Here is a 23,495-nt window from a genome sequence, read left to right on the forward strand (position 1 = left end):
TTTTTTTTTTTAGTACATCAACAGTATCACTTCATCAATAAATCCCTGACCTGGTATGAGGCTCAGAGCTTCTGCAGATTAAAGTACACCGACTTAGCCACCATAAATGACACGGATGATGAAAACCGGCTGATCAACACACTGGGCAGTAACGTGACATCGTCATGGATTGGACTCTACAATGGACAGACCAACAGGTGGCTGTGGTCTGATGGCAGCGGCATAGCGAGCTTCACCCAATGGAGCCCTGATGAACCAAACAACTCTGGAGGCATTGAGTCATGTGGATTGATGTATGATAACGGCCTCTGGAATGATGCTTATTGTGGATTTGCCATGGCTTATGTGTGTTATGAAAGTGAGTAAATGACACACTGATTTTTGTAAATGTAAACTGATGTAATTACACACAGTTATCAAAATTAACAAAACTTAAAGGAGTTTAATATGAATTATTTGATTATGAATTTATAATGCTTACATCTTAAACAAGACAGGAAAAGTCTTCATCTGAGTAGCACACAAAATAATGGCATAGGTGTGGTTCTTTTAAATGTATACATATATATGAATACGTACTTTACACAATCAAAACAATTGAGGGCCTTTTTTTAATATAACCCCCCCCCACACACACACACACACACACACACACTCACACACACACACACACACACACACACACACACACACACAAATAATAATAATTAAACAAATCACACTGAAGAGAAAGTCTTTAAGAACTTTAAGACCAATTCTACTAACTTCAAAATGAATACTAGTATTTATTTTAACATCTCATTGTGCAAAAACTGATACTTTTCTTAAAAAGAAGTCATTAAAGTTCTAATTCTGTGTCTATAAGACAATGTCCTGCTTATGTATATTCAATTCATCCTATTTATAAGGAAAGTTCTGGTTGTTATCCAATGTGATTTTTTTAGACGTAACAAAGCAAGCCTAAGTTTTCCATCAGTATTTATATGAACAAACGTCATGGCCTTGCTGATCATAAATCTGACTCTAAATCTCTTACCTGGTTTCTACTTTTCTTGGCAGAAAAAAAGATGTCTAATTCCATTTTACTTCTCTGTCATTTGTTTTTAGTTCAGCAGGATGGCAGCAAGAAGTATGTGGTTTACACACAGGGACAAACCTGGCGGAACAGTCAAGATCTATGCAGACAGAAGCACACTGACCTGGCATGTGTGCATACAGAACAGGAGAATTTAGCGACTGGTGCATTTTCCAACTCAGTGTGGATCGGTCTGTTTAAAGATTCCTGGTACTGGTCAGATGGAACAAAGACCTCCTTCAGGTACTGGAAAAGAGGCGGAAGTTATAGTGGAAACTGTGTTTCAGTGGAAGGAACACAGCAGGGACGCTGGATACCAGCTGACTGTAACCAGAAAGCAACATTCATCTGTCAAGGAGGTAAGTTCCTGAAATACAAAAGTAATAAATGAGTTCCTAGAAAAATGTGATTTTTTTAATTAGGTGTCAAAACTTGGATAGAAAAATAATAATATTCATAATAAGTATCGCAATCAACACAAACACAACAGCTTTCTTCTTCCTTTCCTGGATGTAAGAGCATGCATCAAGACAGTCTTAATAATGGCTCACATTATATTTCTGTGTTTGTATTCTGCAGGTCTCAAGCTAAAGAAGATGGTCATAAAGATGAAGGTGCAGTCTGATGTGGATCTCACTGACTCCACTACTTCCAGTCTAATCCTACAGAAGGTACAAACGTAGATTGAAGGGTCATGATTTCATTTTTGTTCTACCAGGGGAAACTGGTTGTCCAGCAAGAGTTCATAAAATAACAGTAAACACAAAATGAACCAAAACTACCAACAACAAAAATAATACCAGTAAGCAAAACGTCTTCAGTAGTGTCAGAAATATAATAAGAGTAATATTTTTTTCATTAAGCACATCAGAAGCACTCTGTTATTTATGACCTGTCTGAATTGTATTCTATTTTTAGAAATTCATACATTATGTTCTGTGTGCATTTGTTTTTGAAAGCAATAGAGACTGTTACTAAATATTTAAATTCAATGCTTAAGTATCTCCACAAAGTCCAACTGATGATTTAAAAATGGTTTAGTTATTATAGTTATCTGAATGTTACACAGACAGGTATAAAGCTGTGTGCTACATCTGGAGAGTATGTCAAACAATTCTCTTCATTGATCATGTTTTTCTTTTAGTTGGAGACAATCCTGAGTGAACAAGGGCTGACTGATGTCCAACTTAAATATGAACGTGTATTTCAACCTCAGTTGAAGACCACTGAGAACACGGGTACGAGAGGCCTCCCTACAGGGAGCATATATCATGCTAACCTTAATATGAAACATACCAATCATTTTGTGCTAAGTAATTTAGTAAAAGAACAAACAATCAGTGAAAAGGTTTTTTCCCTCTCTTTACAGGATGCTGAGTGCAGAAGTGCCAATGTCGTTTTACAGCAACATTAGTGGTTATAGTGGTTTGTAGAGCTGATGGATGGAAACAGATTATTTAAAGATTGTTGCTTTCCTCAGTAAATTTATTGACCCTATACTTGTGTAGTTCATAACAGCTGATGTATATTCTAACCTACGTTATTAAGCAGAGTAAACTTCTTACAAACACTGGATCTTGTCTCCAATTTCCCACTTAAGATTTTTGGTCATAATATTGTAACTATAGATGGGAAATAGTTATTATGTAATATAATATTAAATATTGCATTAATTTGAATTCAAATTCAAATCACTTTCAAACTTTGCGAAATAAAGCACTTAAACGGCAATGTCCAAAGCACTGGAAGACACATTTTTCAAAGATCAGCTTTAAAAAAAATGTATAATAAAAAGTTTGCTTCTTCCAGTCAGTCAAAAAAAAAATATTTATAGTTGTAACCAGACTGCTCTATTACCTTGCTAGTGAATTGAGACAGCCACCTCTCCTAATCATGTTTATGGAGGCGTGTGGTCTGTCTACAATAAAATAACTTTCTGAATGCTGAACCTTCTTATCCAGTGTTTTTCTTTGATATTTCTTTCCATGCAGTCCCCATCAGTTCTTGTTTTGCTTTTTGACCTTTGATCCAATATCTAAATCAAAAAAACATATATGTATATGTTTTCTTTGTTGTTTTGTTTTTTTAGATATCTAAAGTTATTCTCACACTTGTCTGATGATGCAAGTCTTAGATGACACTTACAGGCAGATAAATATTGAGAAGTCAATCCAACCACAGCATGCAAACTCAACTTGCACTGGATACTGCATTTGTCATATCTTTTATAACATGTTATAAAGTGAGTGACTGTATCAGACGGATGGCTAGGGTTGAGCATTTTTAAGACAAAGTTAGAGAAGCAAGACATGTACATAGGAGAGTTAGTGGATATTTTGGACAACTGATGTTGAAGATGGATTTTTTAATCCATTAAACCATTTTTCCTAAAATGGCTTACCTTACATACAGTGGCTTGCAAAAGTATTCGGCCCCCTTGAACTTTTCCACATTTTGTCACATTACAGCCACAAACATGAATCAATTTTATTGGAATTCCAGGTGAAAGACCAACACAAAGTGGTGTACACGTGAGAAGTGGAACGAAAATCATACATGATTCCAAACATTTATTACAAATAAATAACTGAAAAGTGGGGTGTGCGTAATTATTCAGCCCCCTGAGTCAATACTTTGTAGAACCACCTTTTGCTGCAATTACAACTGCCAGTCTTTTAGGGTATGTCTCTACCAGCTTTGCACATCTAGAGACTGAAATCCTTGCCCATTCTTCTTTGCAAAACAGCTCCACAACTGCCCTGTGACGGCCTCACAGGTTGTCTCAGAGAATATTGGGAGCAACAACACCATGAAGTCCAAAGAACACACCAGACAGGTCAGAGATAAAGTTATTGAGAAATTTAAAGCAGGCTTAGGCTACAAAAAGATTTCCCAAGCCTTGAACATCCCACGGAGCACTGTTCAAGAGATCATTCAGAAATGGAAGGAGTATGGCACAACTGTAAACCTACCAAGACAAGGCCGTCCACCTAAACTCACAGGCCGAACAAGGAGAGCGCTGATCAGAAATGCAGCCAAGAGGCCCATGGTGACTCTGGACGAGCTGCAGAGATCTACAGCTCAGGTGGGGGAATCTGTCCATAGGACAACTATTAGTCGTGCACTGCACAAAGTTGGTCTTTATAGAAGAGTCGCAAGAAGAAAGCCATTGTTAACAGAAAACCATAAGAAGTCCCGTTTGCAGTTTGCCACAAGCCATGTGGGGGACACAGCAAACATGTGGAAGAAGGTGCTCTGGTCAGATGAGACCAAAATGGAACTTTTTGGCCAAAATGCAAAACGCTATGTGTGGCGGAAAACTAACACTGCACATCACTCTGAACACACCATCCCCACTGTCAAATATGGTGGTGGCAGCATCATGCTCTGGGGGTGCTTCTCTTCAGCAGGAACAGGGAAGCTGGTCAGAGTTGATGGGAAGATGGATGGAGCCAAATACAGGGCAATCTTGGAAGAAAACCTCTTGGAGTCTGCAAAAGACTTGAGACTGGGGCGGAGGTTCACCTTCCAGCAGGACAACCACCCTAAACATAAAGCCAGGGCAACAATGGAATGGTTTAAAACAAAACATATCCGTGTGTTAGAATGGCCCAGTCAAAGTCCAGATCTAAATCCAATCGAGAATCTGTGGCAAGATCTGAAAACTGCTGTTCACAAACGCTGTCCATCTAATCTGACTGAGCTGGAGCTGTTTTGCAAAGAAGACTGGGCAAGGATTTCAGTCTCTAGATGTGCAAAGCTGGTAGAGACATACCCTAAAAGACTGGCAGCTGTAATTGCAGCAAAAGGTGGTTCTACAAAGTATTGACTCAGGGGGCTGAATAATTACGCACACCCCACTTTTCAGTTATTTGTAAAAAATGTTTGGAATCATGTATGATTTTCGTTCCACTTCTCACGTGTACACCACTTTGTATTGGTCTTTCACGTGGAATTCCAATAAAACTGATTCATGTTTGTGGCTGTAATGTGACAAAATGTGGAAAAGTTCAAGGGGGGCGAAAACTTTTGCAAGCCACTGTACTTACCTAAAAATGCTGCCAGGCATTTTAACATGATCATTTAAAACTATTATATGGTCATAATGGTCAAGCAATCGGTTGTTCTGCATCAAATAAGATGCCACACAAATTATTTGTGCCACTACAAAAAATAGCTTTTGTCAACTATAAGACAGAGGAACACATCAAAAGCCTGAAAGTAAGATATGAATCACTCCCCCTGTTTTCCACTTGAAGACAGTATTTACATTGCAAACTGACTTTGGTTTTTTATTGGATCCCAAAACTTCCCTCCTCTTCCCAAACATCCAAATGAACTAAATTTTAACTGAACTATTTTTCTTATCCCAGGGTGGAGCTATTCTACAGCAGATATCCGTAATGATTTTTTTTAAATAACTGGGTATGCAAGTTTGAATTTGTTTAGGATTTTAAAGAAGTTAATAGTATTAATATTTTTTATGTTTCTCTAAAAGTTAGTCCACCAATATGTTTAAGTTGTATTACTACTTGTAATACTAGAATGTAATTGTAGCTGATGGTTCACAGTAGATGTAGATGGCCTCTTTTACTCTTCTTTCAGACTAGACTGCATTTTAAAATTATGAAATCCATACGTTATTACTCTTAAGACATCTACATGATACATATTTTAAAAATCATACTATTTGTCACGGCGAGTGAGATGAGCCGTGTGGAAAATAATAAAGGAGGATCCAATCGCAGGCAAGAATGAAGGTGAGAGGGTGGTTTATTAAACACAAAATGAAATGGACAAAACAGCAAACGGGACCGAAACTTATCTAAACTGAGAACAACTAAACTACTGACACAAACCAGGACCTGAACATGAAGGAGGATGAGCGGAGATAGCAGACGACAGACAACAGGGAGACACACAGATGAAGCAGGGTGGATACGCAGACGGACCAGCAACTACAAACACAGAAGACGCGACTTAAATACACACAGAAACACAGGGAGATTACACACAGGTGGGGAACACAGCTGGGAATAATCAACAAGACGAGACAGGGGTAAAACTGAGCACACTCACATGAGACGCGGACCTTCACAATAAAACAGGAAACGAGAACACTACACCAAGACGCAAACCTGACACAGAGAGACAGAAAATGACACATGGAACTAAACCCACACAAAACATGAGAACACAAATCCTAAATACCAATAAACAGAAACATGGAACTCCAATAACAATAATCATCACCATCACCACAAAATGAGAAAACAATCCAAAACACCAAGATAACTGAAACACAAAGTGCCAGAGAAACATAAAGAACAATCCATAATACAAAAGTAAACCAAAATATAATAAACTCAAAATACTGGGTCCAAACTGACCCAGAACCGTGACAGTACCCCCCCCCAAGGGCGGGCTCCCGACAGCCCCAAACAAACAACAAAAACAGAGCACCAGACCAGGGCGGGCGGAGGGGGTCAAGGACGGAGGGTCCGAAACAAAAAACAAGGAGCACAAGAGTCCAAAAACATGAAAACAGTTCAAGAACACAGGAAAACAGATCAAAACCAAAACCAATCTAGAGCTCAACAAGAGTCCATGAACAGGTCAGGAGGTCGACCTGGAGGTCGACAACACGAGAGCCAAAACAGTTCAGGGGGCCGGCCGTGCAACGGGCAAACAGTTCAGGGGGCCGACCGTGCACACGGCAGCAGCGGCGACGGGCAAACACTTCTGGAGGCCGACCGTGCACACGGCAGCAGCGGCAGCGCCGGCAAAACCAATCAGGAGGCCGACCACTTGGAAGGCAGTGGCGGCCACTGCGCAGGTCCGGAGGTCGGCCGCGATGCCAGCGGTGGTGACGAACTCTGTCCGGAGGCCGTCCTCGACGGCCATGATGCCAACTTAGAGGCCTGGAAAGCGGCCGGCAGAGACGAGGCGGAACAAGACAAGCTGGGTGCCATGGCGGTGTGGCAACCGCAGGACCAGACGAGGCAGGCCCAGACGTGGACGAGGCAGGACCAGACGTGGCAGGACCAGGCAAAGGCGAAGCTGAAGCTGGGCCAGGCGTGGACGAAGACACGGAGGCTGGGCCAGACAAAGGCGGAGCAGAAGCCGGACCAGGCATGGATGAAGACACGGAGGCCGGACCTGACGGCAGCGGGACGGCTGCGGAACCTGACGGCAGCGGGACGGCTGCGGGCGGTGATATGGATGCTGCAGGAGATGATGCTGCAGGAGATGATGCAGAAGTCGCGGGGGATAGTTCAGCAGGTGACGGCTGAACAGACTTCCCCGGACCGTCAGCTGACATGAGGATGTGCTGGCTGGGTCCTCCAGGACCCCCAGCAGACGTGGCATGAGGCTGGACGGGCTCCTCAGGCCCTCCAGCAGACGTGGCTTGAGGCTGGACGGGGCCCTCCAGCAGACGTGGCTTGAGGCTGGACGGGCGACTCTGGCCCTCCAGCTGACGACACTTGAAGGTGGACGGGCGACTCTGGCCCTCCAGCTGACGACACTTGAAGGTGGCTGGGTTCTCCCAAACCCCCAGCTGATGAAACTTCAGGCTGGCTGGGCTCCTCGGGCCCTCCAGCCGACGTGGCTTGAGACTGGACGGGCTCCTCGGGCCTTCCAATAAAGAAAAGAAAGAAAGAAATACTGCAGGCTGGACACTTATTCACAGGATGTGTACCTGTATTTTGAGTGTTCCTTTCACAGCGCAAAACTTTTGAACCAGACTATTAAAATTTTTCACAAAGGTAATATACTGCAATTAGCAGCAGACAACTTGAGTAAGCAAGCATGACTCTGGTCAGACTATGACTGCTGGGGAAGTGTAAAAGACGAAATTACCAATCGTTTTAAACGTAGCATTGAAACCCTGAGGGGAAAAAGTGGTCGGAGCATGAAACCCGGGCTGTTTGAGTGGAGGAAGAATGAGCTCTGCTAGATCTATATATTTACCAGCAATGATTTGTTGGCAAAGGTGAGTGGATACTGGAGAAGGTTTTGGAGCTGGTGGATTGGGAGGAGGAATTACTGAGGCCAGCAAAAACTGAACAGTGTTAGTTTGAAAAGAAAGCACCTGGGCTAAAAAGCTTGGCCATGTGCTGTTTGAAGCTTCCCAGCAGGAGGAAGAAAAAACTTTGGGTTGGAGGGATGTGTTGTTGGATACCCGGTTGTAGGGATGTTAGCTGAAGTATTGTAGAGAGAAACTGAGGTGGATGAGCTGCTGAGGAGGGAGCGCGGGATGTCGTGGCTGGATGCGGCAGTTGCTGGCTGGTGGGTGAGACTGCGAGTTGTCGGTTAACAAAATAAAACAAAAAAAATTGAAAGAACTCTGCCTTGTTGTCGGTGAAAGCAAATGCCTATCTCTTTTAAAACTTGCTGCAGACGGGCTACAGTCCAGTCTGAAATCCTCAATGGGAAGGTGTCTTCGGGAGATCTCACCGGAGCGTGGGAACGGCGGTGTGTCCTCGGAGTTAGGCGCCGTGATGGGTCGAATTTCCAGGAAGCTCTGCGGGGCTGGAGACACATCTCAAAGCGATTAAGAGAGGAGCTTCACCGCAAAGCTTTGCTGGTATTAGATCTTCCTCTAATCAAAGTTCAGAGGTTATAGTTTTGCGGGAATGGAGAGCGAGCGGAGCCGCTGTATTGCTGAATCTGTCACAGCCAGCAGGCCGACACACAGGGAATAGGACTCAAGTACTTCTCCAAATAGTAATCCCATTACTTTACTGATTATTTTCAAATGTAATTAGTTACTTTATTACTTTATTTCTTTTTAAAAACATGATGCACAACCTGAATACGAAATGAAGCAATAGACCTTTCAGCCCAATTCTATTTTTTCTGCATAATCCATCATATAAAACTCAATCAAATGGAAAAGTCTCTTTTTAAAACTTGTTTTATTAGTTTTAATCTTTTAATTTTATGCACATTGCATCAAACAAAAATGTAATTATATGCAACTGTACTTTGATTTGAAGAAATTTCTTTAACATTTAAACCTATTTTCTGCATATAAAATAATTTTTTGTGTTTATACTCACTCCTTCAAATAGATGCACGTAAAACACAGCAAAAAAATAAATAAAATCAAAGATTCAGTGGCACTAAGTCCTGTTGCTCTTAAATCTGTTTAGCAGGAGTGATGCAGGTGGAGCATTGCCGGTGCCTCAGCGGTCATGTCAGCGTGGGATCCGGGGGTTTCTCTGTGAATTTCACATTCCCATGGCAGTGTGCTGGGTGCTTGCTCAGATTTGAAGTTCCCACGCAGACTGAACAGCGGACACTAATGTTGTTTTCACTTTTTAAGGAATCAAACTCAAAGTAAGGTCAGTACTTCCACGCACTCTATCCATTGTTGATCTGCACGTCTGTTACCACAGAGGTCACACGTGCTTACATCATTGTCATGAGACACTCTCACAAACAAAATCACAGTTTAGTAACGATATAACGCAGCATGTTTACAGGAAAGTAACAGTAATCTAATTACTTTATTTGCAATAGTATTATTTGTAATAGTAATATTTGCAATACTTTACTCCTTACTTGAAAAAAGTAATCAGATTACAGTTACGTGTTACTGCCCATCTCTGGTTGTTAGTACAAACAATAGAAGTAACAATAGAAGTGAGTATTATTTTGACCTTCAGATGAATACAGTAAAATGATTCATTGTTGCCCTCATACAACACAAAAACTGAATATAAAGCCACATTATCAAATAGAACACATCTTTCCAACATCATCATGCTGAATGAAGTGTTACACAATTAAAATTTAATACAAAAGTTTAAACAATGAAAGGAAAAAATAACTGATTAAACAGAGCATGAATAGTAGTCTAAGTTTCTAAGAAACTACTTTGTACAAAGTAAGGAAGCAAATCACAAACATTTGGAATGAAAACAAACACTGACACAAGCCATGCATGAAAATATAATTAATAAACATTTCAGAAAGTGTAAAAATAACCCTGTGCAGCAAATGATGATGATTTAATTATTAATAACAGTAACATATCTACTGATATTGTTATTTAAATATGTTATATATTAAACAAAATATTTAATATATTTTAGATGTTCAGCTATGATGTCATAACTCAGTACTTGCTAAAACAGTATAATGTGATTGTTATGATTATGATTACAATAAAAGTCTTAAAAAAAGGTTCATTACTTATCCTACTGGTATTCAATTAAATATTTCCTCAACAGATTCAAAGTACTGCAGACACATATGAATTTTACAAGGTGATATCTGACATGGAACACTACACGATATGTTTAACGTATTTATTTTCTTTTAGACAAACTAATTTTAAATATTTAATCAATAAAATCTTTTAGTAAGAAAATTTATTTTTAAAAAGCAGATTTTAGTCCACACAGCTTTAGTTAATACGAACTTTACAAAGTCCGTGTTAATTTCTTTTAATAGCCTCTCAGAGATAGTAGATCCTCCTCCTAACAATCACTCACCTCCTAACTGCTGTCAGTTAGAAGGGAAATATGGGGATGGGAAGTGACAAAGGTCTGATGGTTAAGAATTAAAGTGACTCTTCAGTCATGAGGAGAGGCTCCGACTACTGTTACATCTCATAGCTCAGCCAATTTTAACTGAAAGAATCACTCGCTCAACTCAAGAAGTACCCGCTGCACCTACATCACACCCACTTACTAGAGTGGAAGAGCAAAGCTACATTCAGTTCTTTGCTTTAAAAATGAGCACAAATGAATGAATGCCATCTTTCACTGGATTCATGAGCAACACTGAACATCTGTACAATGATCTCTGAGTCTGAAACAGATTTACAGCACATAAAAAATACAAAAAAAGAGATCTAACAAAACACAATGAGTGATATAAGCTCAGGCTATCAGGATCATTGCTTTGAATGAAAAATATTCTCCTTTTCACTCAAAGTCTCCTGATTTTGTTAAGTTAATTTAATAAAAAGAAGATAAACTAGCTGAATTTGGATTTACATTACTGTAGTCAGAGCTCTCCTCTGGGTCACCACGTTGTGCTGTTGAGATGATCAAATGAATCTATTTAAAAATAAACACCCTCTGTCATTATTAGTGATCATAATTATTATTTTCATGTTTATTATCACTTATTTTGTGTACTCACGTTTTTTTGTTAATGACTTTGAGCTGAATCCCAGAAGGGATAATTAACTTCTGGTCAACCTGAAAAAATAATGTTAACATTGATTTTAATGATAACCACAAAGCTTCTACAACTACTTTAAATTAATAAAAGTGTATCACAAACTCTGACTCATAGACACAATGATCACCTGCAGGTCAGAGAAAGTCAGTCACCTGATGTCTGTGATACTAACTTAAACACATTTAAAATAAATGTTATTGACTTGACTTTGTTTAATTCATCAGTGTCAAAGCTGCAGCAGATGTAATCAGTACAGTTGTGTTACAAAAAGCATCAGAATATTTTAAACTTGATGAAAGACTGACCGTGAAGAAAAGAGGAGTACACTGGCTGCTGGTTTTCATCCTGGCTGACCCTCTGGTCATCCGCAAAACCTTTATTACAAACTTTTAAAAAGCCATTTGCTTTTACATGGTTATGTGTTATACATTGCTGTTTCCACTTTTTGGGCCACATACTACATCTGTGTGGTGCAAAAGTCTTGAGCCACCCCTCATCTCTTTATATGCAACAAAGACCTGACACAGCACCTGATGATGCATCTGAACCTTCAGCTGAATCTTTTACTGTTCAATGAAGCCTCATCAGAAATGGTCTCAGTGGAAGGGTGGCTGCGAAGAATTAATTAAGGAAGACAAACAAAGAAAAGGCTGAGGTACACAAAATGTCAAAAGAACTAGGCTAAAAATCAGTGGGAATGGCTCTGATGACACGATGAATACAAATTTGACATTGTTAGAGATCCTGTTAAAATTGATGAATTATGAACAGAGAAAAGTACCATCAGAGTTTGATCCACCATGAAATAACATTTGGAAAACATCTGACTTCTAAGTTGTTATTTATCCACATTGTTTTTATTTTATTTGCTAGATTTCCATTTATGTTTACATGTTTCAGTAGATCACTGCAACTTTTTCAAATTTTCTTAGCAAAATCACCTACCGCCTACTGGTGATGGCCAGAGGGGCTGATGGCGCGATGTGGCAGCCTCACTTCTGTCAGTCTGCCCCAGGGCAGCTGTGGCTACAACTGTAGCTTGTCTCCACCAGTGTGTGAATGTGAGAGTGAATGAATAGTGGAATTGTAAAGCGCTTTGAGGGTCCCGAAAAGCGCTATATAAATGCAATCCATTATTATTATTATTATTATTATTATTATTATTATTATAAAATATTAAGAAATGAGGGATGGCTCATGACCTGTGCACAGTACTGTATTTAAAGAGTAAAATATTTAATATCAGAAGAAAAACAACTCTCACCTTTTGAATTTGTGCAGCAATACAACAAGAACAGGAAGAACATGATAATGAGCATCAGTCTAAAGATCATCAGAACAACAAATGAAGAGCTTTCAGGATTGAGCACATCTGTTGTAAAAAAGAAACATTAACTGCTACCAGCTAGAAACTTAACCTCAGAAAATTAGTGTCAGTTTTGCAAAGAACAAAAATAAGCTGACACTGTACTTACACTGTGTTTATAAACACTAAAATAACAGCTTTAAAAATGCTTCTGTTCACAAGGACAATGGTATTTTACAGTAATATAATGCAGTGGATAAGAAGTCGGACTAGAACTAGATTCTGAATGTAACATAAAGATTGGCCTGTGTGATATCAAACTGAAGTATGTCACTCCAGTTTGTTGAAGACTGTAGAGAACTTTTCATTCTGTCTCTACACCTGTAGTCACTGTCATGGAGTTAAAAAACATTTTTAACTTTATGAATTCATTTTTCTTTGGACGTTTGCTAGTTCTCCCTTCACACTCCTGCTCAGTGTCTTCTCCAGGATCTCATATCTGATTATTATCTTGACTAGTCTGTATATTTGAGGCCAAATGTGTTGCAATAATCTCAAAAACTGTGAATCACTGATCCAGGCATAAAACTGAAAATATAAAACGTTTCTACATTTTGTCTTTCTATGACACTCAGTGATGAAAAGCTTACCATTTTTATCAATGATGAGTGGATCACTGTCCTCTGTGTAATAAACTGGGTTTCCTCTTCCTCCTCTGCACCTGTAGAGTCCTTCCTGTGAGACACTGATTTGTCCATCTGAAGGGAGCTGCATCTGCAACTGCATCTGAACTGCATCTTGTGTGGTCAGAGGTTCAGAGGAGTTCTCATCTCTGTACCAGTAGTATTTCCATCCAGATGATGATGAGTTCACTGAGCAGCTAAGGGTTACACTGCCCCCTACTGGAATGTCTCTCACATCAATAATTATTTGGGCCTTTGGGTGATCTGCTGTTGAGTTTAAACAAAGACAGAAAGAAAATAGATATTACACCACACACAGGCCAGGATTACACTACCCTGATGTTATGTGCCTTCATTTTGCATTTTTCTTCTGGTCTTCCTCCTCCAATTACCAAATTGTAACAGTGTGAGTATATGCAACATAGTGCAATGGCCCAAACTGTGTTAACACTGATGTCATTCCCTCTCACACACTCATTCCTCTAATACAGGGCTGTAATGCATTTTACATAGTTTCATTTTGATGCTTCTTTTCATTTACAGACTGCGACAGTTTACTTTGGCTAGACAACTTCATCCTGCATCATGAGAAGAAATCAACACTTGCATCCTTTCCTGTAAGAGGAAAAAAAAATCCCGCTCATCTCGCTGTAACTTCCTGCAAATCACATTACACTTTTTTTACCTTAGTATCAACATTTACACAAGACACACAAACACATACCCTCGTTCAGCTATCTTAGTGAGGACCTTCATTGACATGTTTTCCCTATCCCCTTACCCTAACCATAACCATTAAAAGTGAATGCCTAACCTTGACCCTTAGCCTAAACCTAAACCTAACCATAATCTAATTGTAACCCTGACACTAAAACCACATTTTCAGCCTCAGGACCGGTGTGTGTCCTCACAAATGACTGTTGGTCCTCACAAGTATAGTAGAATGCAGATTTCGGTCCTCACAATGATAGCTAGACAGGAACACACACACACTCGTTTTCATATCTTAGTGAGGACATCTAATTGAAAAATGAAGGCCTAATCCTGAACCTTAGCCTAAACCTAACCATAACCTAATTGTAACCCTGACACTAAAACCACATTTTGAGTCTTAAAAATGCCTTCAAACTTGCAGGGACGAGCATTTTGTCCCCACTATGGACTCTTGGTCCCCACAAATATAGCATGCCAATTTTTTGTCCTTACAAAGATGTCTAAACATGTATACACACACATGCACACACAAACCAAATCTGCCTCCTTACTTACAAAAAACATTTTTTATCATTTTTTATATCATTATTGTACTCAGGTTATGGAGCAGCAGGTCAGCATTGCTGTCCCTATACCAGCTGAAAGTTCAGGAGACAAAGTGGTGACAAACTGCCAACAATGAGGCTACTATCAGCTGCAGCTCTTTGTCACAATGTAACAATGTAACATGTAACATGTAACAATGTAACGTGCTTTGTAGACCATTGAATTCATCCTGAGCTCACAAAACAAACATGACTTACTTGATACTGACAATGTGAAGGCTTCACTCCACTCTGTTGAAGAATATGAGTCATCTCTGCGTCGACTCTTACACATGTAGTCTCCTCTGCTGAACTCAGAAACTCTGAATGTCCAATCATTGTTGTGTGTCCACTGTGTGTGTGTCCTGGGTCCTCTCCATTCATACTCCCACTCAGTGGTTTCACCTCCTTCCTGCACCTCACATGTCAGAGTGATCGTCTCACCTCTGAATATCTGAGGCCAGTTGGGTTGTTGTTTTACAACAACTTTATTGGAAACTGTTTACACATATTAACAGTTGAGATACAAATAGAAACATGAAATCAACACAGAAAACTTCACATTGTATGTTTGATAATCATGAGTGAATGTATATTTCACACTAAATTCCTCAACTCACAGGTTATTTCAATGGTGACATCATCACTTATATCAGTGTAGTAAACTGGGTTTCCTCTTGTTCCTCTGCAGCTGTAGATTCCTCCTTGAGATACTCTGATATCTCTGTTTTCTTGATCTTTGATTTGAACTTCAGAGGTTGTTTGGGTTCGTCTGAACCACTCATATTTCCATCCATCAGAGCTCTGCACAGAGCAGGTCAGTGTCACACTGCCCCCTACTGGTATGATTGTTGTTCCTGCTGTCAGTGTGGCCCTGGGTTTATCTGCAGTAATGAAAATTAAAGAAAAACAGATCGATACATTTTTTTAAAAAGCATGTGTTAATGTCATAAAACCTGCTACTTGCAGGAAAATCTTCAAAATTCTTCTTCATAGTATTTTCTGCTGTTTGTTTTTCGGCTCTCTTTCTCAACATGGTGACAGAGGCAGGCTATAGATCTCTAAATAAACAGAATATAACTGTTTTTCCATTGTCCTGCCTGACAAAGTGGACATAAAGGACCGGATTGGTTATAATGTAAGCACAATAACACAGAGTTATAAAGATACTTGAAAAACAATCACTTTTTGGCACAACACCGGGATTTGCACATTATTTTGTCACTATTTATCACTGTAAATAAACTCACTGTCTTTATTTGGAAGAGTTCAGGTCCGATCATTACCTCTCATGTGACAACATTTAAATGTACAGGATCATAAATTTATGCTGTCGGTCACTGCGGACTTACCTAATACAGTTATAAAGACAGTATTACTGTTCTTTGTATAACTGTTGCTCATCCTGTGACCAGAGCACTGATATTCACCACTGTGACCTGTAATTGTACATTTTAATCTGCGGTTTTTGGAATCACTGTAGTTGATAAAGTCTTGACCATCCTTCTTGATTATATATTTCCAGTCAGTGTCTTTTCCTTCATTCATGTCACATTTGAAGACAATGAACTCTCCAATGAAAAAAATGGACCAGTTGGGTTCAATAGTTAGCACAGCATCTAGAATCCAACACAACCACAAAGTTAACAATATGAAACACTGAAACATTTTATTTAGTCAAGAAGCAACAACATGTTCATAAAAATTATAAATGTGTTGCAAAAATGAGCAAAACCAGAAAGTGCTTAAAACTGATGCAGTAGGTTGAGATGAATCTTTACTAAATGAATAAAAAGAAATAAATAAAATAAAGTGAAAACTGTTCAGTCACCTTGAGCGTGTCCAGTGCAGAGGAGCGTACAGAGCACTACAATAAAGACAGAAACTTCAGACATTAACAAACTAAACAATCCTTTGTTAGATAAACTAAACCAGCTCCACTCTGATCTGAGTCAGTGCACTAAAATCTAATCCAGTCTACAAACAACCATGTTGGTAACAAACATGAGAGTCCTCTGATCACATGACCTGAAATGGTACAAATGACTGATGCTCTGTTCTTCTTATCAAACGTGTTTATGGATCAGTATGAATCAAACAATAGAAGTCAGTGATGTACTCACAGAATAGGCCCAGCTCACAGAGCAAAGTGGCTCCCATCCTCACATCCAGCAGTGACACGTCTGAAAACTTCTACAACTTTCTGTAAAGAGAGAGAGTGAAGCAGCAGCACAGCAGATACCAACAAACTGTAAAGACCACAAACACCTTTTTTTAACTTCTGCTTCCTTTTACACAGACATACCAACAAGATCTGACCACAACATACTGTCACATGTTTATTGTCTCCTGCTGCTGCAAAGACATGTTAGGCAGATTTTTTATGAGGAGATCACAAGTTAAAGTTAAATGTGAAGTCCTTTATTTTATTTTACACGACAAGAACAGAGCTCTGGCTGCACCTTCACATAACATAACATACTCCCTCTTGCCTCAAATACCAGGAACATTTTGGTTCTACAAGTTAATTGTTTATTTCATAATTACTTTGTGTAGTATGAATGATCATACGGGAGGTTTTTATCAGTAGGAAAAAGTGTAAAACTTATGAAAATATAAATAAAAGTCCAAAATTTCTACTTGTGCTTGTTTGTGGTGAGCAGCAGATCAAATTGGGTAAGAATTATAAATGGCTTCATACCACGTTCAGGCCAGTGACTCATTTATGCACTCAGACACGAGCAATGACTCTGTGCTACATGCACACATTTCTGCATCTCTGCCATTTAAAGACACTTTGTATATAGTTTATTTTATGTAATATTCAATATTGAACTGTACATTTAGTCTTTTTCAAGAAGAAATTTTTTATTCAGTGTTTTCATAAAAGCCTTGTTTTTATGCATTTACTGCTAATAGGGAGAACGCATGAGGTTTAAGGCCTGGAAAAGTTTGAAACCTTTTATCCTCCACAATGGAAAAAATAAAAATGCGTATCACATTATCCATCTCCTAATTTTATAAATCCTGCATTCAGCTTTGCAGTCTCCAATATCAGTGAAATGCAGTCAGATGCTGCTCATTGCATGTGTTCACGTGTTACTTTTTCTGACACGCTTGCATTTAAATGCGGCTCCCCGTCTCTCTGCATACCTGGCCTGTACCACCGTCTTCAGAACGTCTGCCCTTCTTCCTTCTTTCACATAATGGTGTGATCTCAGTCTTTGCATGTGATTGGCCGATGGTGTACCCATAAAAATAAAGTTCCACCTCTTCCTGCATGTATTCTCAGCAGGACTGAAGACTCAGCTCCCACACACCGACGGGCCAGACACATGAAGTCACTGCGGATGACTGTATTTTTGGGGGATAGACTAGAACATCTTACCAGAGTTATGGGAAAGGTTTTGTCATGGCTGAGATTCTACCTGTCTGGGAGGTCTCAGACTGTTAGTTTTAAAAATGATCTCTCTCAGACCTGTGCTGTGAGGCATGGGGGAATAAATACAACAGAAAAACACTGGATAAGAAGGTTCAACATTCAGAAAGTTATTTTATTGTAGACAGAACACATGCCTCCATAAACATGGATTAGGAGAGATGGCTATCATATAACAATATGGTGGCCAAATGAAAACATAAGAGTCACTACCAAAGTAATGGAGCAGTCTGGTTGCAGCTATAAATATGTTTGTTTTTTTCTACTGACTGAAAGAAGCAGAAAAAATTTTCTTCACACAATTTTTTTTAAAATTGAAAGTCTTTTCAAAATAAAGCACTTAGATGCCATGTCCAAAGCACTGTAATGCACAGTTTTCAAAGCTTGAAAGTGATTTGCATCTTTTATTAGCACTTAGATTTTGAGTTCATATTATTACAATATTTAATGTTATATTGCATAGGTTCTTCTTCCCACCCATAGTTACAATATTATGAGCAAAAACCTCAGGGGGGAAATGAGGACAAGCTCTAGTGTTTTAATTACACTCTTAAAGTAAGTAAAAGTTTAATTTATTTAATAACGTAGGTTAGAATATACATCAGCTGTTATGAACTACACAAGTATAGGGTCAATAAATTTACTGGGGAAAGCAACAATCTTTAAATAATCTGTTTCCATCCATCAGCTCTACAAACCACTATAACCACTAATGTTGCAGTAAAACGACATTGGCACTTCTGCACTCAGCATCCTGTAAAGAGAGGAAAAAAACCTTTTCACTGATTGCTTGTTTGTTCTTTTACTAAATTACTTAGTACAAAATGATTGGTATGTTTCATATTAAGGTTAGCATGATATATGCTCCCTGTAGGGAGCCTCTCGTACCCGTGTTCTCAGTGGTCTTCAGCTGAGGTTGAAATACACGTTCATATTTAAGTTGGACATCAGTCAGCCCTTGTTCACTCAGGATTGTCTCCAACTAAAAGAAAAACACGATCAATGAAAAGAATTGTTTGACATACTCTCCAGATGTAGCACACAGCTTTATACCTGTCTGTGTAACATTCAGATAACTATAATAACTAAACCATTTTTAAATCATCAGTTGGACTTTGAGGAGATACTTAAGCGTTGAATTTAAATATTTATATTTAATTTCTATCACTTTCAAAAACAAATGCACACAGAACATAATGTATTAATGTATAAAAATAGAATTGACAGTCTTGCTAGACAGCAAGATCTCAGGGATGAGTTCATGAGGTCATAAATAACAGAGTGCTTCTGATGTGCTTCATTGAAAATATTACTCTTATTATATTTTTGACTCTACTCAAGACTTTTTGCATACTGGTATTATTTTTTTTCTGTAGGTAGTTTTTGGTTGATGTTCTGTTTACTGTAATTTTATGAACTCTTGCAGTATAACCAGTTTCCCCTGGTGGACCCTTGAAGCTATGTTTGTACCTTCTGTAGGATTAGACTGGAAGTAGTAGAGTCAGTGAGATCCACATCAGACTGCACCTTCATCTTTATGACCGTCTTCTTTAGCTTGAGCCCTGCAGAATACAAACACAGAAATATAATCTCAGCCATTATTTAGACTGTCTTGATGCATGCTCTTACATCTAGGAAAGGAAGAAGAAAGTTGTTTTGGTTCATCTGAACGTTGTGTTGATTGCGATACTTATTATGAATATTATTATGTTTTCTATCCAAGTTTTGACATCACATTTTTTCCAAGAACTGATTTATTACTTTTGTATTTCAGGAACTTACCTCCTTGACAGATGAATGTTGCTTTCTTGTTACAGTCAGCTGGTATCCAGCGTCCCTGCTGTGTTCCTTCCACTGAAACGCAGTTTCCACTATAAGTTCCGCCTCTTTTCCAGTACCTGAAGGAGGTCTTTGTTCCATCTGACCAGTACCAGGAATCTTTAAACAGACCGAACCACACTACGTTTGTAACTGCAGCAATCGCTAAATTTGCCTGTACTGTCTGCACACATGCCAGGTCAGTGTGCTTCTGCCTGCATAGATCTTGACTGTTCTGCCAGGTTTGTCCCTGTGTGTAAACCACATACTTCTTGCTGCCATCCTGCTGAACTAAAAACATACAAGGAGAGAGGAATAAAAGGAAGTTAGACATCTTTTTTCTTCCAAGAAAAGTAGAAATCAGGTTAAGATATTTAGAGCCAGATTTACAATTAGGAGGGCCATAGTGTGGCTAGTGACAAAAAACTAATATTTAAAAAATGCCTTAAACCATTGTAATTGTGTATTGATTCATATATGTGCACACATTTAAAAGAATCACACCTGGCCTATCATTTTGTGTGCTACCCAGCTAATGATTTTTCTTTCTTTGTTTTAGATATGAGAAATATAAAAATTATATTTATCTTGCTGTATGTAATTGCATCAGTTTACATTTGCTTTAAAAATCACTGTGTCATTTACTCACTTTCATAACACACATAAGCCATGGCTAATCCACACTGAGCATCATTCCAGAGGCCGTTATCATACATCAATCCACATGCCTCAACCCCTCCAGAGTTGCTTGGTTCACCAGAGCTCCACTGGGTGAAGCTCGCTATGCCGCTGCCATCAGACCACAGCCACCTGTTGGTCTGTCCATTGTAGAGTCCAATCCATGACGATGTCACGTTACTGTCCAGTGTGTTGATCAGCTGGTTTTCATCATCCATGTTATTTATGGTGGCCAAGTCGGTGTACTTTAATCTGCAGAAGCTCTGAGCCTCATACCAGGTCAGGGATTTATTGATGAAGTGATACTGCTGAAGCACTAAAAAAAAAACAACAGCAGATTAGCCTTTCTTTCTTCAATGAAAAACCAACAAACTGCATCACCAGAGAGTATCAACTTTCTTATGCATAAATACACATCTGATTACTCAAGTTAAACCTACCAACCAAAAATATATTTTGTTTCCCATCTCATAACTGTTTTATTCTAAAATATATTTTTTCAGTGAGTTTGTTCCAATTATCTGTCTCGTGAAATCAAGAAACATGAAATAAGGAATTTAAGAAACAAGCTGGTTTTAAGAGATGAAAAAAGTCTGCAACTTTAAAATATTCATTGGTTGGTAAATCTGATAAACACGTCAATCCAGTAGGTCTCAGGAATATTCAGTCAGAAACAGATCTGCAATAAATGCTGGCCAAGAATTCAGTTCAGCTATGGCTCGAAATCCAATCGTCATCTTCATCTAAACTAAGTGCTGGTTGACTATTTCCAGTGCGCTGCTAACTGTGCAACCGTATGACATCACTACCCAGAGTGCATTGAGAAGTAAATCACAATGGCGGCCTACTGGTAAATCGGTTTTATGTAAAATGTGCTTAAAAGCAAAACATTTGGCGTATTTTAATACCACATATGTGTTATTGAAAGCACAGTACATATTTTAGCGCAAACATGTCTTAATAGCTGGGGTTCCCTTTAAAGATGGGAACCACCAACCCGGTCTGCCAATCCTGGGGTACTGCCCCTGATTTCCATGCAACATTGTAGAGTGTCAACCAAGACAGCCCTACAACATCCAGAGCATTAAGGAACTTGGGGCGGAACTCATCCACCGCAGGGGCTCTGCAACCAAGGAGTTGCTTAACTACTTCAGTGACCTCGCCCCCAGAGATTGGCGGGGCATCCCCTTCATCCCCAGACTCTGCTTTCTCCACGGAAGATGTGTCAGTGGGATTAAGGAGGTCCTCAAAGTATTCCTTCCAGCGCCCGAAAATTTTCTCAGTCGAAGTAAGCAGCGCTCCACCTGCAATATACACAGTGCAGGTAGAGCACCGCTTTCCCCTCCTGAGTTGCCTGACTGTTTGCCAGAATCTCTTTGAGGCAGTCCAAAAGTCTTTTTCCATGGCCTCTCCAAACTCCTCCCACACCCCAGTTTTTGCTTCAGCCACTGCCCGCGCCACATTCCACTTGGCCTGTCGGTACCTATCAGCTACCTCCGGAGTCCCACAGGCTAACCAAGCCTGATAGGACTCTTTCTTCAGCTTGGTGGCTCCTCTCACCTCTGGTGTCCACCATTTGCTGGTACCAGAGCCCAAGCCATGCGTTGAGGTGAGCCCAACTATATCTAGCCGGTACCTCTCAAACTCACGCACTAACTCAGGCTCCTTCCGCACCAGAGAGGTGACATTCCATGTCCTAATTGCCAGTGTTGGTAGCCGGGGATCGGTCCGCCAGGACCTCCACTCCTGGCCACCGCCCGGCTCAAAATGCACCCGACCCCTACAGTGCCTCCTGCGGGTGATGGGCCCGGCCAGGCCCCATGGACTAAGGCCTGGCCACCAGAAGCTCACCCTCGGGCACCCTCCACGGGCCTGTCTCTGGGGTGGGGCCCCAGTAACCCTATCCCAGGCATTGTGAACTGTTCCATCAATGGTCTTGTTATAGGGGACTTCTGAATCGCTCTTTGTCTGGTCCCTCACCCAGGACCAATTTACCATAGGGGACCCTACCGGGGGGGCAAAAACCCCCAGACAACATGTCCCCTGGGATCCCTGGAAAACACAAACCTCTCCACCGAAATAAGATAGCGATTCGCGGAGTTAGTTAGTCGAATACAGGAGGAACAATGCAGTTTTTGTTCTGGTCGTGGAACACTGGATCAGCTCTTCATCCTCTCAAGGATACTTGAGGGTGCATGGGAGTTTGCCCAACCAGTCTAAATGTGTTTTGTGGACTTGGAGAAGACATTCGACCGTGTCCCTCGGAGGATGCTGTGGCGGGTGCTCCGGGAGTAATGGGTGTCTGGCCTATTGCTACGGGCCATTCAGTCCTTACACAACCATTGCAAGAGCTTTGTCCGCATCGCCAGCAACAGGCCAGACTTGTTCCTGGTGGGTGCTCCGCCAGTGCCCACTCCGGGTCAGGGACGAGTTCCTGTCCCAAGTGGAGGAGTTTAAGTACCTCTGGGTCTTGTTCACAAGTGACGGGAGAAGGGAGTGGGAGATCGACAGAGGTATTGGTGCTGTGGCCTCAGTGATCCGGACACTGTACCGGTCAGTTGTGGTGAAGAGAGGGCTGAGTGTAAAGATGAAGCTCTCAATTTACCGGTCGATTTACCTCCCTACCCTCACCTATGGTCATGAGCTGTGAGTAGTGAGGTGTTCCGGGCATGTCCCACAGGGAGGCGGCCCCGGGGCAGACCCAGGATACGCTGGAGAGATTATATCTCTCGGCTTGCCTGGGAACGCCTGGGTGTTCCCCCGGAAAAGCTGGAGGAGGTGGTTGGGGAGAGGGAGGTCTGGGCTTCTCTGCTTGGGCTGCTGCCCCCACAACCCGGCCCCGGATAAACAGAAGAAAATGGATGGATGGATGGATGGATGGATGGATGGATGGATGGATGGAAAAAACTAAACAAAACACTGACTGAGCTACTGCAGTGCATGCTTGTTTACCTGTTATATTGGACCCTGCTGAAAGCAGTGCAGTTCTGGTGGTGGT

General features: G+C 40.3%; 3 protein-coding genes and 1 long non-coding RNA gene across 4 annotated transcripts; 1 reads left to right on the forward strand and 3 right to left on the reverse strand.

Annotated features, from left to right (window-relative positions):
- The first annotated feature begins 1,042 nt into the window (after positions 1-1,042).
- On the forward strand, positions 1,043-3,010 carry LOC112841699 (snaclec agglucetin subunit beta-1-like). Its single transcript, XM_025900563.1, has 4 exons — positions 1,043-1,434; positions 1,655-1,746; positions 2,220-2,313; positions 2,445-3,010. Exons 1-4 carry the CDS (start codon positions 1,068-1,070, stop codon positions 2,450-2,452), a joined length of 561 nt encoding a protein of 186 aa, XP_025756348.1. The 5' UTR covers positions 1,043-1,067; the 3' UTR covers positions 2,453-3,010.
- Positions 3,011-6,988: 3,978 nt separating this feature from the next.
- LOC112845412 (uncharacterized) lies at positions 6,989-15,966 on the reverse strand. Its single transcript, XM_025904824.1, has 8 exons — positions 15,915-15,966; positions 15,183-15,446; positions 14,782-15,060; positions 13,232-13,531; positions 8,472-8,608; positions 8,259-8,362; positions 7,561-7,711; positions 6,989-7,171 (listed from the first exon to the last, which is right to left on the reverse strand). The coding sequence occupies exons 1-8, from the start codon at positions 15,964-15,966 to the stop codon at positions 6,989-6,991; spliced, it is 1,470 nt and encodes a 489-aa protein (XP_025760609.1).
- An 89-nt stretch (positions 15,967-16,055) lies between these two features.
- LOC102079206 (uncharacterized) lies at positions 16,056-16,818 on the reverse strand. Its single transcript, XR_268140.4, has 3 exons — positions 16,686-16,818; positions 16,394-16,429; positions 16,056-16,181 (listed from the first exon to the last, which is right to left on the reverse strand). It is a non-coding gene; the product is annotated as an uncharacterized LOC102079206 (long non-coding RNA).
- Positions 16,819-18,595: 1,777 nt separating this feature from the next.
- On the reverse strand, positions 18,596-23,495 carry LOC102080208 (macrophage mannose receptor 1). The gene is made up of 6 exons (XM_013267069.2): positions 23,450-23,495; positions 20,469-20,813; positions 19,784-20,110; positions 19,472-19,563; positions 18,890-18,983; positions 18,596-18,755 (listed from the first exon to the last, which is right to left on the reverse strand). Exons 2-6 carry the CDS (start codon positions 20,713-20,715, stop codon positions 18,748-18,750), a joined length of 768 nt encoding a protein of 255 aa, XP_013122523.1. The 5' UTR covers positions 20,716-20,813; positions 23,450-23,495; the 3' UTR covers positions 18,596-18,747.

This window comes from Oreochromis niloticus, linkage group LG3 (assembly GCF_001858045.2).
Source record: "Oreochromis niloticus isolate F11D_XX linkage group LG3, O_niloticus_UMD_NMBU, whole genome shotgun sequence".
Taxonomy (NCBI): Eukaryota; Metazoa; Chordata; class Actinopteri; order Cichliformes; family Cichlidae; genus Oreochromis; species Oreochromis niloticus.